This window comes from Chrysemys picta, chromosome 12 (genome assembly GCF_011386835.1).
Source record: "Chrysemys picta bellii isolate R12L10 chromosome 12, ASM1138683v2, whole genome shotgun sequence".
Lineage (NCBI taxonomy): Eukaryota > Metazoa > Chordata > Testudines > Emydidae > Chrysemys > Chrysemys picta.
The window spans coordinates 459629-472892 of record NC_088802.1 but is presented as its reverse complement, the minus strand read 5'-3'; the positions used below and the strand labels follow the sequence as shown (position 1 = coordinate 472892).

Here is a 13264-nt window from a genome sequence, read left to right as displayed (position 1 = left end):
CTCCTGTCTTATGTCTGTCTACGCCGCATCTCACTGGAACCTGTAACTCCTACTGAATTGGTGGTGGGGTGGGGAGGGCTGTGTTCACCTCCCAGGGGCAGAACCAGGGAGTCTGGGGCAGGGAGTGGAATCCTCAGGTCTCAGCCCTGAGCTACCCCCACTTGCAGTGAATCTCTTTCCCATAGCCCTGATTTCAGGTGTGCCGGGCTGCAGTGGGGGTGTCTGCGTCTCGTGCGTGCGTTGTGAGGGGAGGGCATGTGCAGTGTAACATGGGTGGGTGTGTGTGTCTGTGTCCTGTGAGCACATGTGTCGGGGGGCACAGGTCTCAGCGATGAGAGCACAGTCCACCGTCCAGAGGGGGGCGCCCCGGAATGCTCCCGGGTGGTGCCGGACGGCAGGCGTGAGAGGTTAGTGCCCGCGTAGGGAGGGCGTGTGTGGGAATGTCGTTCTCGGTGGTGATGGTGTGGGACTATGTGGGGGAGGGGATAGCATGGACAGACTGTGATTCCACAGGGACCAGGCAGTGTCCCCCAAGAGCAGAGTGGGACACTGACCCTCCGCCCTGAGCTGGGCTCCCATGTCATGGACTCAGCAGCTGCCTTGGCCTCATTGGCAGCCCCCTCAAACCCCACCCTGTGCCAACGGAACAATGGGAGCAAGAGGCTGTTCCCCACCCGGCAATGGGATCTCTCCCCCACTTGTCCCTAGCCTGAGTGGGCTGGGGCAGGTTTGCCGTGTCCCCAGTGACCTCCCACTGAAATAGCGCTGGGAAAATGTGAGCCTGTGAACTGGCAGCATGCTGAGCACGGGGTGTGCCCCCAGGATTGGGGTTACACAGCAGAAAGGGGCATGGGGAGGGGAAGCTTTACCCTTGTTTCCCGACCACCAGCAGGTCCAGCTCGTGCTGCTATCCAGCTGTTAAACTGGGTGCTGGGTGCTTAGTCAAAGCCCCACCTCTGGCTCAATCAAGAGAAACATCTTTCGTCTAAGGCTGGGCTGGCCAGTTTGTCCTGCAGAGCTGTGCTGGGTCAGGGGTGACCCTAGTGAGACACAGATAGACTGGGATAAAAGTGCCTTGTACCCTTCTAGCTTATTCCCCTTCGGGAATGGCTGGCTGCTCGCAGCACCTTTTCATCACTGTATCCACACTACTAGCAAAGGTGTCTGGCTTTAACCCCCGCAGGACAGTAAAAGCAGGATACCATTCAGATGTAGAGGAGCCTTTCATGAGAGCTGGGCTGCTGGTAGGCCAAGATTTTCCAGGGTATTTAGTGCCTGAGGATGCAGATAGGCACCTAGTAGGTGTAATTTCCAGACAGATTAGGTGCCAAAGTCCTGTCTGTAAATCTGGCCAGAAGGGACGTGCCCGAGCTGAGAGAGAGAGCCTGCAGTAGAGCAGGGACTGGAACGCAGAGCTTCTGCATCCCAGGCGAGCACCCTACCCCCCACTCTGGCAATCCTCCCTATGGTAAATTAATCTCAGGATAGCTGTGTCTGCCCTGGGGTCCTAGTGGTACCCGGGTACTAGTAAGATGTCACCACCCCTAACTTACAGCTTTTAAGAGTAGACCAGGCTAGCTAGGTCTGTGTCAACCAGGTGGTAGCTGGCTGGGCATAGGGTTTGTCCAGCTGGGTGCTAAGAGAAGTGAATTACAATGGGGGCGTTAACATGTTTTCCAGTAGGAATCCTTTTTCTTTTGTCCCACTGTGCGTTTGGGGTGCACTGCTGGAGTCCAGTGTTAGCTAACACGCCCACCCCATGAACTGCCAGGCCAGAGAAAACCTGGGGCCATCCTCTCCTACTAGGGAAACAAGCAACAAACCCCCAGGAGAACCCCTACTGTTCCTGGGTTGGTGCTGGATGCTCCTGGCTCAGGTCGGCCCCATGGACCGAGCTGCCTGGGAGGATGTAGGCACTGGAGAAGAGGGCTGGGGCAGGGGCTGCCATCTGGGTAGGTGTCTGGAGGGCTGGTGGGCGGGGCTGCAGATTGAGCGGCTGAGCCCCCGTAACGTTAATAAATAAGCCTTTGCTCTGTGTCTGTGTTGCAGGAGAGGCAGCTTTCCGCCGTGGGTACAGCAAACCCGCGTTTGAGCGGCGCTTTGGCCCAGCCATGGAACGGGATCCTGCCCGCCCAGCCACCGCCTCCGCCCCCGCGACTCCAGATCACGGAAAATGGAGAGTTCCGCAACACCGCTGCTGAGCACTAGCCACCGCCCCCCGCGAGACGCGGCCCGGGGAAGATGGGGGGCACCCCCAGCCCGCAGCTCGGCGGGAGCAGCAGAGACCCTGGCAGGGACACAGTGCCCCTCCCAAGCAAATAAACCTGCACTGGGGGGGCACCCCCTTTACCCCCTCCCCTTGCACCAGCGCCCCCCCGCTCCTGCCTCCTTTAACCGCCCCCCCCCCCCACTGTCCTCGGGGACAGTTCAATGCTTTGAACTCAACTTCAGGGTGTTTTATAGCAGAACACAGATGACAATCTTACACCCCCTCCCATACACCTTCCCCTCTCCTCCCAGAGGGAGCAGGGCTGACACCCCCTCCATGGACCTCTGCCTCCCCCTGGAGGAAATTGGGACATTACCTCTTCCCCACTTCGGATTTCTCAGGAGTGGCCTCATCCTCCCCCTGGCAGTCATTTTATAGTATTGTCCCCTCCTTTCCTGGTGTGTGCCCATGGGAGGGGAAGGGAATAAACTCACCTCCAACCTGCCCCCAGGAGCCATGGCGGGGGGCAGCTAGGGGGGCTGATTTTGGTTGGCCGTGTTCCTGGAGGTTTCATCATATGACCTAATCTTTAATGAAAGTTGAGTCTTTAATTCCTGGAGACAATCCTGGAGGGTTGGCAACTGAGACAGGAGGCAGCTTGAGCCAAAGCTGTCCCCATTTCCCTGCAGGTGGGGGGGTCTCTGCCTGGCTCCAGCTCCCCGGGGCAGGGGCATCCCCCAGGGGGGGTCGAGGTTTCACTAATGGGGAAGGGCTCCCAGCTCTCTCTCCCCTCCAGCAATGGGATGTGGGTCAGGGTAGAAGGCTTGTGGAGCTGCAGGTACTCTCCCTGCCCCACCCATCACACGCTAGCCTCACCCTCAGCAAGGCAGGGCTGCCCCACACCATTGCCCTGGCCAAAGGAGAGACCACTCCCTCTTTCCTGCCTGGCCAGAGTCAGTGCTGGGGTTTGCCCCTCATCTCTGCCATTCCTACCTGGTGTCAGCGCTGGGGGTCTCCCCCCAACTCCTGCCTGGTGCCAGCACTGGGATCCCATCACCCTCTCCCTCTGCTCTCTGCGCTCTCTATACTCTGATAAAGGGCTTTGCCTGCTCAGCCCCCCCTCTCCCCCCGTGTGTCCTGCACCCACCCCAATCTTTGGAAATGACCATTATCTAGACATTGATCTGGTTTTTTTTTCTGGGGGGGGGCATTGAGGGAGGGGCTTTTTCTTTCTTTCCTTCCTTCCTTCCTGTTCTCAGACCCCCCATCCCCTCAGTCTGGGGTTGGTGGGGGGAAACAACCAACAAAATAATGAAGAAGCCATTTCTCTACCCACCCGCCGGCGCGTGCAGGGCACCGGGGCGGGGGAGCGCGCCCTCCCCCACCTGAGCACGGAGAACTGGAGGGGACTCTTGTGGCTATTCACCGTCGTGCTATGGTCTGAGCTGCTGGGTGAATGTGTTCAGCGCAGTGATTGTACTGGGTGTTTCTTTGCTGTTTCTGTGTCTCTAGTTCAGACTCTGGCGAGGACAAGACTCGCCATTAACCAGCCCCCCTGCCCCCTCCCCCACCTCAGTCCATATTTCTTTTGTAAGGACTCTCCCCTTCCTTCCCCCCCCCCCCCGACAGCGGCGACTCGGGCGGCGCCATGATATTTATACGTATTAATTATTATTATTATATAAAAGTTTGTACATATGTGAAATTTCCTCTCCCCTGCCCCGCCTCCCTTGGCCCATCCTGGCCGCATCGCCCCCAAGCTGGGTGCTGTAATTACCACCGGATTTGTACTGTACATAGACCTCTCCGGACCTCAGTCTCTGTACATAGCCCCCCCCTTGGGAAGAGAGTTCAGGTCACGAGCGCCCGCCCCGACGCCGCGTCGGGCTCCCCGGGCGTCTCTCTCTCTCCGTTTTCTTTTATGTCAGTTTTATTTTTTCTCATTTTTTCTGGAGTGTGTGGTGCCAACGGAGAAACGTTTAATAAACAGCGATTGTTCTTTTATGCCACCTTGGCCTGGGGCCGCAGGGCACGGCCCGGGGGGAGCTAGGGTGACCAGACAGCAAGTGTGAAAAATCGGGACAGGGAGTGGGGGGTAATAGGAACCTATATAAGAAAAAGACCCAAAAATCGGGACTGTCCCTATAAAATCGGGACATCTGGTCACCCTAGGGGGAGCTCCTGGGGGGGGTGTTGCAGGGCACGGCCCGTGGGGGGGAAGCTCCGTGAGGGCGCGGGGCAGGGCTGGTGGGGGGAGAGCTCCCGGGGGGGTCGCAGGGCCCGGGCGGGGGAGAGCTCCGGGGGAGGTCGCAGGGCACGGCCCGGGGGGGGGGGAAGCTCCGGGGGGGGGCGTGGCGCAGGGCAGGGCCGGGGGGGAAGCTCCGTGGGGGCGCGGGGCAGGGCCGGTGGGGGGAGGCTCCCAAGGGGGGGTGTGGCAGGGCACGGCCCGGGGGGAGAGAGCTCACGGGGGGGGGGGGTGTTGCAGGGCACGGCCCGTGGGGGGGAAGCTCCGGGGGGGCGCGGGGCAGGGCTCGTGGGGGGAGGCTCCCAAGCGGGGGTGTGGCGTGGCAGGGCACGGCCGGGGGGGGGGAAGCTCCGGGGGGGAGCGTGGCGCAGGGCCTGGGGGGGGGTCGCAGGGCAGGGCCCGGGGGGGAAGCTCCGTGGGGGCGCGGGGCAGGGCCGGTGGGGGGAAGCTCCCAAGGGGGGGTGTGGCAGGGCACGGCCCGGGGGGAGAGAGCTCACGGGGGGGGGGGCTGTCGCAGGGCACGGCCCGTGGGGGGGAAGCTCCGGGAGGGCGCGGGGCAGGGCCGGTGGGGGGAGGCTCCCAAGGGGGTGTGTGGCAGGGCACGGCCCAGGGGGGAGAGCTCACGGGGTGGGGGTGTTGCAGGGCAGGGCCCGGGGGGGAAGCTCCGTGGGGGCGCGGGGCAGGGCCGGTGGGGGGAAGCTCCCAAGGGGGGGTGTGGCAGGGCACGGCCCGGGGGGAGAGAGCTCACGGGGGGGGGGCTGTCGCAGGGCACGGCCCGTGGGGGGGAAGCTCCGGGGGGGCGCGGGGCAGGGCCGGTGGGGGGAGGCTCCAAGGGGGTGTGTGGCAGGGCACGGCCCAGGGGGGGGAGAGCTCACGGGGGGGGGGGGTGGCAGGGCACGGCCCGTGGGGGGGAAGCTCCGGGGGGGCGCGGGGCAGGGCCCGTGGAGGGGGAGCTCAGGGGGGGGGCAGGGCCCGGCCCGGGGGGGAGAGCTCACGGGGGGGGGGTGTCGCAGGGCTGCGCCAGGGAAGGGGCAGAGCGGGAGACCCCGGGCCGGCGCGGACCCCCTGGGATGGGCTCCCTGTAAGGGGCGTGTTGGGGGCAGCCTGGGTCTCAGCATCGCCCCCACCAATCACAGCACGCTCCCCCCTCTGGCCAATCAGAGTGCGGGACGAAGGGGGGGGGCGCCTGACCACTAGCCAAACGCTGGTTTCTAGAGAGCAGCTCTGCGATTGGCTGAAGGAAGATCAGGCACCCACCAATTGGCGGCTCCGGCTGGGTGGCCGATCTCTGACCTGCGTAGGCCAGGGGCCGGGCGTGTCTCGGGGGTGAGCTGAGCTGAGCGCTGGTTGGCTGAGGCGGCGTCCCAGGGTCAGCTCTTGGTTGGCCCGCGTGTGGAAGGGATCGGGGGTGGCTTGTGCTCGCCAGCGGTTGGTTGGCCACGTGCGGGAGGGACACCGGGGAGGGAGGCTCTGTGGGGGAGGGGCCAGGCTCGCCTTTGGTTGGCCAATGGCCACCTGGGCGTGAGCGTCCTGCCGCGTTGCCCGGTGACCCAGCTAGAGTAGGAGGGAGTTTCCCAGGGCTCGGGCTCCGTTGGCCCGGGCTGTGGGGGAGGGGGTTCCCGGGGCTCGCTCTCGGTTGGCCCGGGCTGTGGGGGGGAGGGGTTTCCCGGGGCTCGCTCTCGGTTGGCCCGGGCTGTGGGGGAGGGGTTTCCCGGGGCTCGCTCTCGGTTGGCCCGGGCTGTGGGGGAGGGGGTTCCCGGGGCTCGCTCTCGGTTGGCCCGGGCTGTGGGGGGGAGGGGTTTCCCGGGGCTCGCTCTCGGTTGGCCCGGGCTGTGGGGGAGGGGTTTCTCGGGGCTCGCTCTCGATTGGCCCCGGGGCGTGGGGGAGGGGTTTCCGGGGGCTCGCTCTCGGTTGGCCCGGGCGGTGGGGGTGGGGTTTCCCGGGGTTCGCTCTCGATTGGCCCGGGGCGTGGGGGAGGGGTTTCCCGGGGCTCGCTCTCGGTTGGCCCGGGCTGTGGGGGAGGGGTTTCCCGGCGCTCGCTCTCGATTGGCCCGGGGCGTGGGGGAGGGGTTTCCCGGCGCTCGCTCTCGGTTGGCCCGGGCTGTGGGGGAGGGGTTTCCCGGGGCTCGCTCTCGGTTGGCCCGGGGCGTGGGGGAGGGGTTTCCCGGGGCTCGCTCTCGGTTGGCCGGGCGGTGGGGGAGGGGTTTCCCGGGGCTCGCTCTCGGTTGGCCCGAGCAGACCTCGCTGCTGGGACTCGCCCTACTGCACAACAACTCGCCGCAGGTAAGAGCTGAGTTTACCCCTCCCCCCTGCAGCTGGGGTGGGAGTGTCCCGCCGTGGGGCTGGGCAGGGCACTATGGGGCAGGTACTGGGGGGCTGACGGATTGTGCGCTCTGTAGGGTAGCGATGCTGGGAAGCGGTGTAGGGAGTTCCCAGGGGGCAGTGCCGGGGGGCAGGTGCTTTGGGAGCGGGGTTGAGGGTCACCGTTCCCAGGATCCTGGTCTGTGAAACACCCATTCTACCCCCCGCCCCGCCTGGGTCCCTGTGGCCCCCCAGTGGGGGTGGGAGGGTTGAACCCTGGTAACGAGCCCCGAATGCTTTCTCCCAGTGCTCTCCTATAACAGGTGATGCCGTGGGGTGGGGTGGGGGGTGTTTCTCTGGGCCCCAACAACCCATCTGTCCTGCTCCATTGACATTTTCCTCCTGCAGCAGGCAGTGCCGAGAGTGGGGGGTTTCTTGGGGCTCCAGCCCTTCCCCTCATTCTGCTCCTTCCCTTGCAGTTGCTCTCCATCCCTGTGGCAGGCAGCACTATGGGTAGGGAGTTTTTCTTAGCCTCAGCATCCTTCACTACCTGTCTCTCCCGTTGCAGTGACCTGCCCTGGGCAGGCGGTGCCATGGAGCCCGAGACCCGCAGCATCCAGATTGAGTTCCCACACTATGCTGCGGTGCTGCTGGAATCGCTCAACAAGCACCGCTTGGAGGGCAAGTTCTGCGACATCTCCATCCACGTGCAGGGCCGGGGTCTTCCAGGCTCACAAGAGTGTGCTGGCCGCCTCCTCGCCCTACTTCCATGACAAGCTGCTCCTCAACGACACCAACTGCATTGTGCTGCCCAGTGTCATTGAGCCCGAGGCCTTTGAGAATTTGCTACAGCTCATCTACTCTGGCCGCCTCAAGCTGCTGATGGAGGCACTGCCCAGTCACCTGCTGGTGGCCAGCGGACTGCAGATGTGGCAGGTGGTGGACCAGTGCTCTGAGATCCTTAAAGAGCTGGAGGGGGGCCCCTGCCGACCCTGGTCCAGCCGGGCAAGCGAGAGCCAGTCCCCCAGTAGCAGCAACTATTTTGCTGTGAAGGATGATGGGGAGCCTGGGGGCAGCAGCTCAGAGGGGCCTGGGCATGGTGGTGTGTCATCAGGCCGGGCAGCACCAGGCTGCCTTGACAATGAGGTGATGAAGATTCGGGTGTCACAGGAGGAAGAGGAGGAGGAAGAGGAGGAGGAGGAGCATCAGGCCCAGATCTGTAGCGGCTCAATGGACAAGGCGGTGAAGATTGTACTGGAGGAAGATGAAGAGGGTGGTGGCAGAGGTGGCTCCAAGGGGCCGTCTTCAGGGGAGCTGGACAGTGCCTTCCATGGCCCCCCGTGACCACCCCAAGATCTTCTACATCAAGCAGGAGCGCTTTGACCCTGACGAGGCAGCAGTGGCAGCACTGGGAGGTGGTGTGAGTGCTGCAGGTGAGGCCAGCTTTCTCAAGTCGCTGGCACAGGGGCGGGCATTGGGCATGGCTGAGGTTCAGGGCCTGTGCCAGGCAGAGTTCCAGCCAAGCAGTGAAGTCAGTTACATAATCCCTGCTGCAGGCAGTGGTGCCACCTCCTCCTCCTCCATCACTGCCCCTGGCTTCACCATTAAGGCCCAGCCCCTCTCCTCCGATGAGGCCGGCTTCCCCCAGAGCTCCTGGAAGCCAGTGGACCTACACGGCAATGAGATCATTGCCCATGCGGTGCATGGCCAGGTGGTGCATGCGCCCGTTAAAATTGTGACGGCGCCGGATGGAAAGAAGTTTGGCTGCCTTTGTGGCAAGCGCTTTGCCGTCAAGCCTAAGCGTGACCGGCACATCATGCTGACCTTCAGTTTGCGCCCCTTCGGCTGCTCCGTCTGCAACAAGAAGTTCAAGCTGAAACACCACCTGACGGAGCACATGAAGACCCACGATGGGAACCTGTATTCATGCGAGGACTGTGGGCGCAAGTTCCGTGTGCAGAACTGCTTCCTCAAGCACAAGGAGCTGTGCAAGGGCCAGGGCTGGGCCACTGCTTGCTGGACCTACAAATAAAACCTGGGGTGGGACTGAGTGGAGGACTCCTGCCAGCCTTCTCTAGGCCTGATCCAGCCCCTGAGCTCTGTTGCTCTGTATCCTTGCGGATCTGCCTTCCTGAGCTTGGTAACCTGCTCCAGGGCCCCGGGGACACCAAAACATGAAGGGACACAAATGGGAGTTGGGCAGACCAGGGGATTTGGCCCCAGCATGTTGGCTTCCCATGCTGCTCCATGGCTTAGGGTTTCTGACATATAGAACTTGCCATGGGTCAAAGGAGGGGAGATGGAGAAAGTGAGAGAGCCCCAGGCTAATGTGGGAGCTCAGGGCAGGAGGATGGAGCAAGAGGCTGATGGGAACCTCAAGGCTGGGAATTAACAGCCACATTACATACCTATTCCCAACCTGGCCCTGCCCTCCTCTGAAAGGATACCGCTCTGTTGTGGGTGGACTCACTGAGCTGAGTCTGGGCAGAGCTGTGTCACTGTTCCTGCCTCTGGGTTTATAAGGCACACTCCCAGGTGTGGATTCCATGGCTGCCACCTTTCCTTGGGATGTGGGAATCTGCAGCCCAACCATCCTAGCCACCAAAACCAACACCTCAGCCTTCCCCAGCCCTCAGTTGCTTGTACACATTCCCTCAGAATCTGCCTTGCTGTGAGCGTTCAGGGCAGATAACTAACCCCTTAGGGACAATAAGGTAGGTAAGCAAAAAACACAGGCTCAGCAAAGTGATTTCTTAACCACAACAGAGGGTCCTGTGGCACCTTTGAGACTAACAAAAGTACTGGGAGCATAAGCTTTCGTGGGTCAGAACGTCACTTCTTCAGATGCAAGTCTTCTTAACCACAGACACTTTACTCTTAAAGCAGTGGAGTGTTACAGATCTGTGAAAACCACAGTCCTGAGCTGCCCTCCAGTCTGATCTTACTCCTTCCGCGAGACTGAGTTCTGGTCAGTGTTCCAGACATGGCCGAGTCCCTACTGCCTTCTTCCCATCAAGCCTGGTCTTGTGGAGTGTGGCGGGGGCAGCCTGCCCTTCTCCGGGAGCACTCCCCTTAAACCTAGTCTCTGACCCTTTTGGACCATACGCCCAGTCTAGGATATTCCAACCCCATGCCCTGTGAGACCCAGTGAAGAAAACCATTGGCTCCTGAACTAGGCCAGTCTTTGAATCATCCAAAGTTGATGGGCCTTGATGGTCCCGTCATTGATAGTCCTTCCCCTGGCAAGGCTGTGTCTGGAATAGACTGGCTTTGTCCAAGTCAGGCAGGCTTTTCTACACAGTGCACAAAATGAGAGAGAGGCACATAAACAGAAATCAAAGCCAAATGCAGTTCACCATTTGATACAGACATAACTCTCTTCTCTTGCAGCCACTGGCTGGGTCAGTAACCTGGAGGCTACCAATCCCAGCACTGTGGCAGGCATGGGCAGGATGGGGAAAGCTCAGTGCGGGAGCCATGGCCATATAACTCTAGTGGTTTTGCCCAGATTTCCTGGTCCTGCAGGGAGGCTCCCACTGTCACGCCACCCTCATTCAAACCAGGCCCAGCGTGAGCTCCCCCTCCTGCCAGAGCAGCTCAGCCACTCCATTCCCAACCCCTTCATTGTGCCGTGAGGCACATCCCAGGCCTGGGGACTCAGTTTCCCCTGTGAGCCCAGCACAGGACTAGGGTGGGTTGAGGACAGGGGTAGAGGCTGGTGTGAATGTGCTGTACACTAGAGAGTATGGGTCTTTGCGCACCCTTCTAATGACTGGTGCACAAAGCAGGTGGCAGAGTGACATGTTCAGAGCAAGCGGTAGAGGTCAGTTTTGTGGAGCTGAAGTCCCTGAGTCACTTTCACCGTGACCCATGTGGGGTGGGGTTGTCAGCCCCTCTGCAATCCCCTTACCCTGCTTGATTTCTCCCCCTATCTTCTGGCTTCAGCAGCCTCACCCATTCTTGTCCCTGGCTTCCTGCTATGGGTGTGTTCCTTACTGGACTTGTTTTCTTTGTCCTCGTCTTCCCACCAGTTCCCTGCTGTGGTTCATGCCCTTTCCCACTGGCATCACTGGCCTGGGTGGGAATCTCTTTCTTTGAATAACACCTTGAGCCTTCTCACTCAGCCAAAGAGGGAAAGCCATTCCCTTGTTTTTAAGTGTATGCACCTCCCTGGGTCCCCCTGCATGGGCTGTGCACACACAACTCTTCACCGCAGCCTCTGCTATTGGTGGTTAAGAACATAAGAACAGCCATGCTTGGTCAGACCAATGGTCCATCTAACCCCATATCCGGTCTTCTGACAGTGGCCGGTGCCAGATGCTTCAGAGGGAATGAATATGACAGGGCAATTTATCGAGGGGCCATCCTCTGTCATCCAGTCCCAGCTTCTGGCAGTCAGAGGTTTAGGGACACCCAGAGCTTGGGGTTGCATCCCTGATTATCTTGGCTAATAGCCATTGATGGACCTGTCCTCCAGGAACTTATCTAGTTCTTTTTTCAACCCAGTTATACTTTTGGCCTTCACAACATACCCTGGCAATGAGTTCCATAGGTTGTCTGTGTGTTGTGTGAAGAAATACTTCCTTTTGTTTGTTTTTTTAAACCTGTTGCCTATTTAATTTCATTGGGTGACCCCTAGTTCTTGTGTTACGGGAATGAGTAAATAACATTTCCTTATTCACTTTCTCCATACCATTCATGATTTTATAGACCTATATCATATCCCATCTTAGTCGTCTCTTTTCTAAGCTGAACAATCCCAATCTTTAACTCTCTCTTCATACGGAAGCTGATCCATACCCCTGATCTTTTTTTTTTTTTTTTTTTTTTAAGTGTTTTTCTAGACTTTTTGCAATTCTAATATCTTTTGAGAAAGGGACTAGAATTGCACACAGCATTCAAGGTATGGCTGTACTGTGGATTTATTTAGTGGCATATGACATTTTCTGTCTTATTATCTGTCCCTTTACTAATGGTTCCTAACATTCTGTAGCCTCTGTGTTGGGTTCAAGGATTTTAATTTCTTCCTTGTTGACTAGCTCAGAAACACTCCGCGTGGATGTGAATCAGATTAGCTTGTTCCAGAGCAGGGTGCCAAGCTTTTCTGACCCAAGTAGCTTCAGTTTTCTGCATGTTTTCTTTTGTCCCTGCCAGGGGGGAGACTGAGCTAAATCTGGCCATCTCAGCAAAGTGATGGCTGGGGAGGGGATAGGGTTGTAACTACTAATGTCTGAAGGTTGCCAGTGCCAAGGACTAGGGCGAAGGGAACCATGTAGGGCAGTGGTTCTCAAACTTTTGTACTAACCCTAAATTTAAAAACACTTTTTAATATATTTAACACCATTATAAATGCTGGAGGCAAAGTGGGGTTCGGGTTGGAGGTTGACAGCTTGCGACAACCCCCCCCCCCATATAATAACTTCATGACCACCTGAGGGGTCCTGACCCCTAGTTAGAACCTCTGACGTAGAGGGATCCAAATGGAGAGAGCTGAGAGTCACTGGCCCAGGAGCTCTGAAACAATCCACTTGCACTGAGGGACTGGCAGGATCCCTTCCCTAAGGGGAGGATCAATCTTGCCTTGGGCTGTGGGATACAGAGGCCCAAGGATTGTTCAGAAACACTAGCATGGAGGGGAACACACAGGGACAGTTCTGTGGAGAGGGAGGGTTGAGGAGAGGGGTGTGAACCAATTAGTGCAGGGTTCTTGTGTGTAGCGGTTGTACAAACCCAAATCTCTATATTGTATAAAATTTTGCTATGGAATCTAAGCGGCTTTGCACTAGTTTCATTTTGACCTTCTCAGGGCTGCCACAGATGGGAAAAGGGCTAAACCCCGTCCCTGATACCCACTTCATCCTTGGGCACCTGCCCTATACACCTCTGCCCCCTCCATGGGTGCCTCCCCCATACACCCCCTTACCCCCATACACCCCCTTACCCCCATGCACCCCTGTCCCCCCTTACCCCCATACACCCCCTGCCCCCTCTAAGCCCCATACACCCCTGCCCCCATACACCCCTGCCCCCCCTTACCCCCATACACCCCTGTCCCCCCTTACCCCCATACACCCCCTTCCCCCTCTAAGCCCCATACACCCCCTGCCCCCCATACACCCCCTGCCCCCCTTACCCCCATGCACCCCTTACCCCCATGCACCCCTTACCCCCTCTAAGCCCCATACACCCCTGCCCCCATACACCCCCTGCCCCCCCTTACCCCCATGCACCCCTGCCCCCCCTTACCCCCATACACCCCCTGCCCCCTCTTACCCCCCATACACCCCCCTGTAATAACGAGGCCTATGACCGCGACCTCTGACCCCGTGTGGGCCCCCTCGATGGGATCCCGGGACTGAATCGTGGCCTCGCGCCCCCCCTTGGACACGGGGTTTTCGGGCCAATCGCAGCGCCGCTTCGGATCCTTTCGCCAATCAGAAGAACATGGGGGCGGGGCTCAGCACTCGACCAATCCTCGTGAAGGGAGGCTGGCTCCGCCAATCAGCAGG

At 59.7% G+C, this 13264-nt stretch overlaps 2 protein-coding genes across 10 annotated transcripts in view; both read left to right on the top strand.

The window, feature by feature from the left end:
- The window catches only part of SYNGAP1 (synaptic Ras GTPase activating protein 1), a 50999-nt gene extending 46786 nt beyond the window's left edge, over positions 1-4213 (top strand). For 8 of the 9 annotated variants that reach the window (XM_042845855.2, XM_005313172.5, XM_005313176.5 and 5 more), the window contains one exon: positions 2050-4213. In XM_042845855.2, the coding sequence (XP_042701789.2) occupies positions 2050-2208 (159 nt within the window). In that variant the 3' untranslated portion in view covers positions 2209-4213. The remainder of the gene's footprint in view (positions 1-2049) is intronic. The other variant, XR_509781.4, reaches the window with a different exon arrangement.
- A 1390-nt stretch (positions 4214-5603) lies between these two features.
- On the top strand, positions 5604-12526 carry ZBTB9 (zinc finger and BTB domain containing 9). Its single transcript, XM_065563931.1, is given in 4 exon segments — positions 5604-5780; positions 7324-7474; positions 7476-8090; positions 8092-12526. Coding segments are annotated over 3 exon segments (1437 nt in total). The 5' UTR covers positions 5604-5780; positions 7324-7348; the 3' UTR covers positions 8788-12526.
- Positions 12527-13264: the final 738 nt, after the last annotated feature.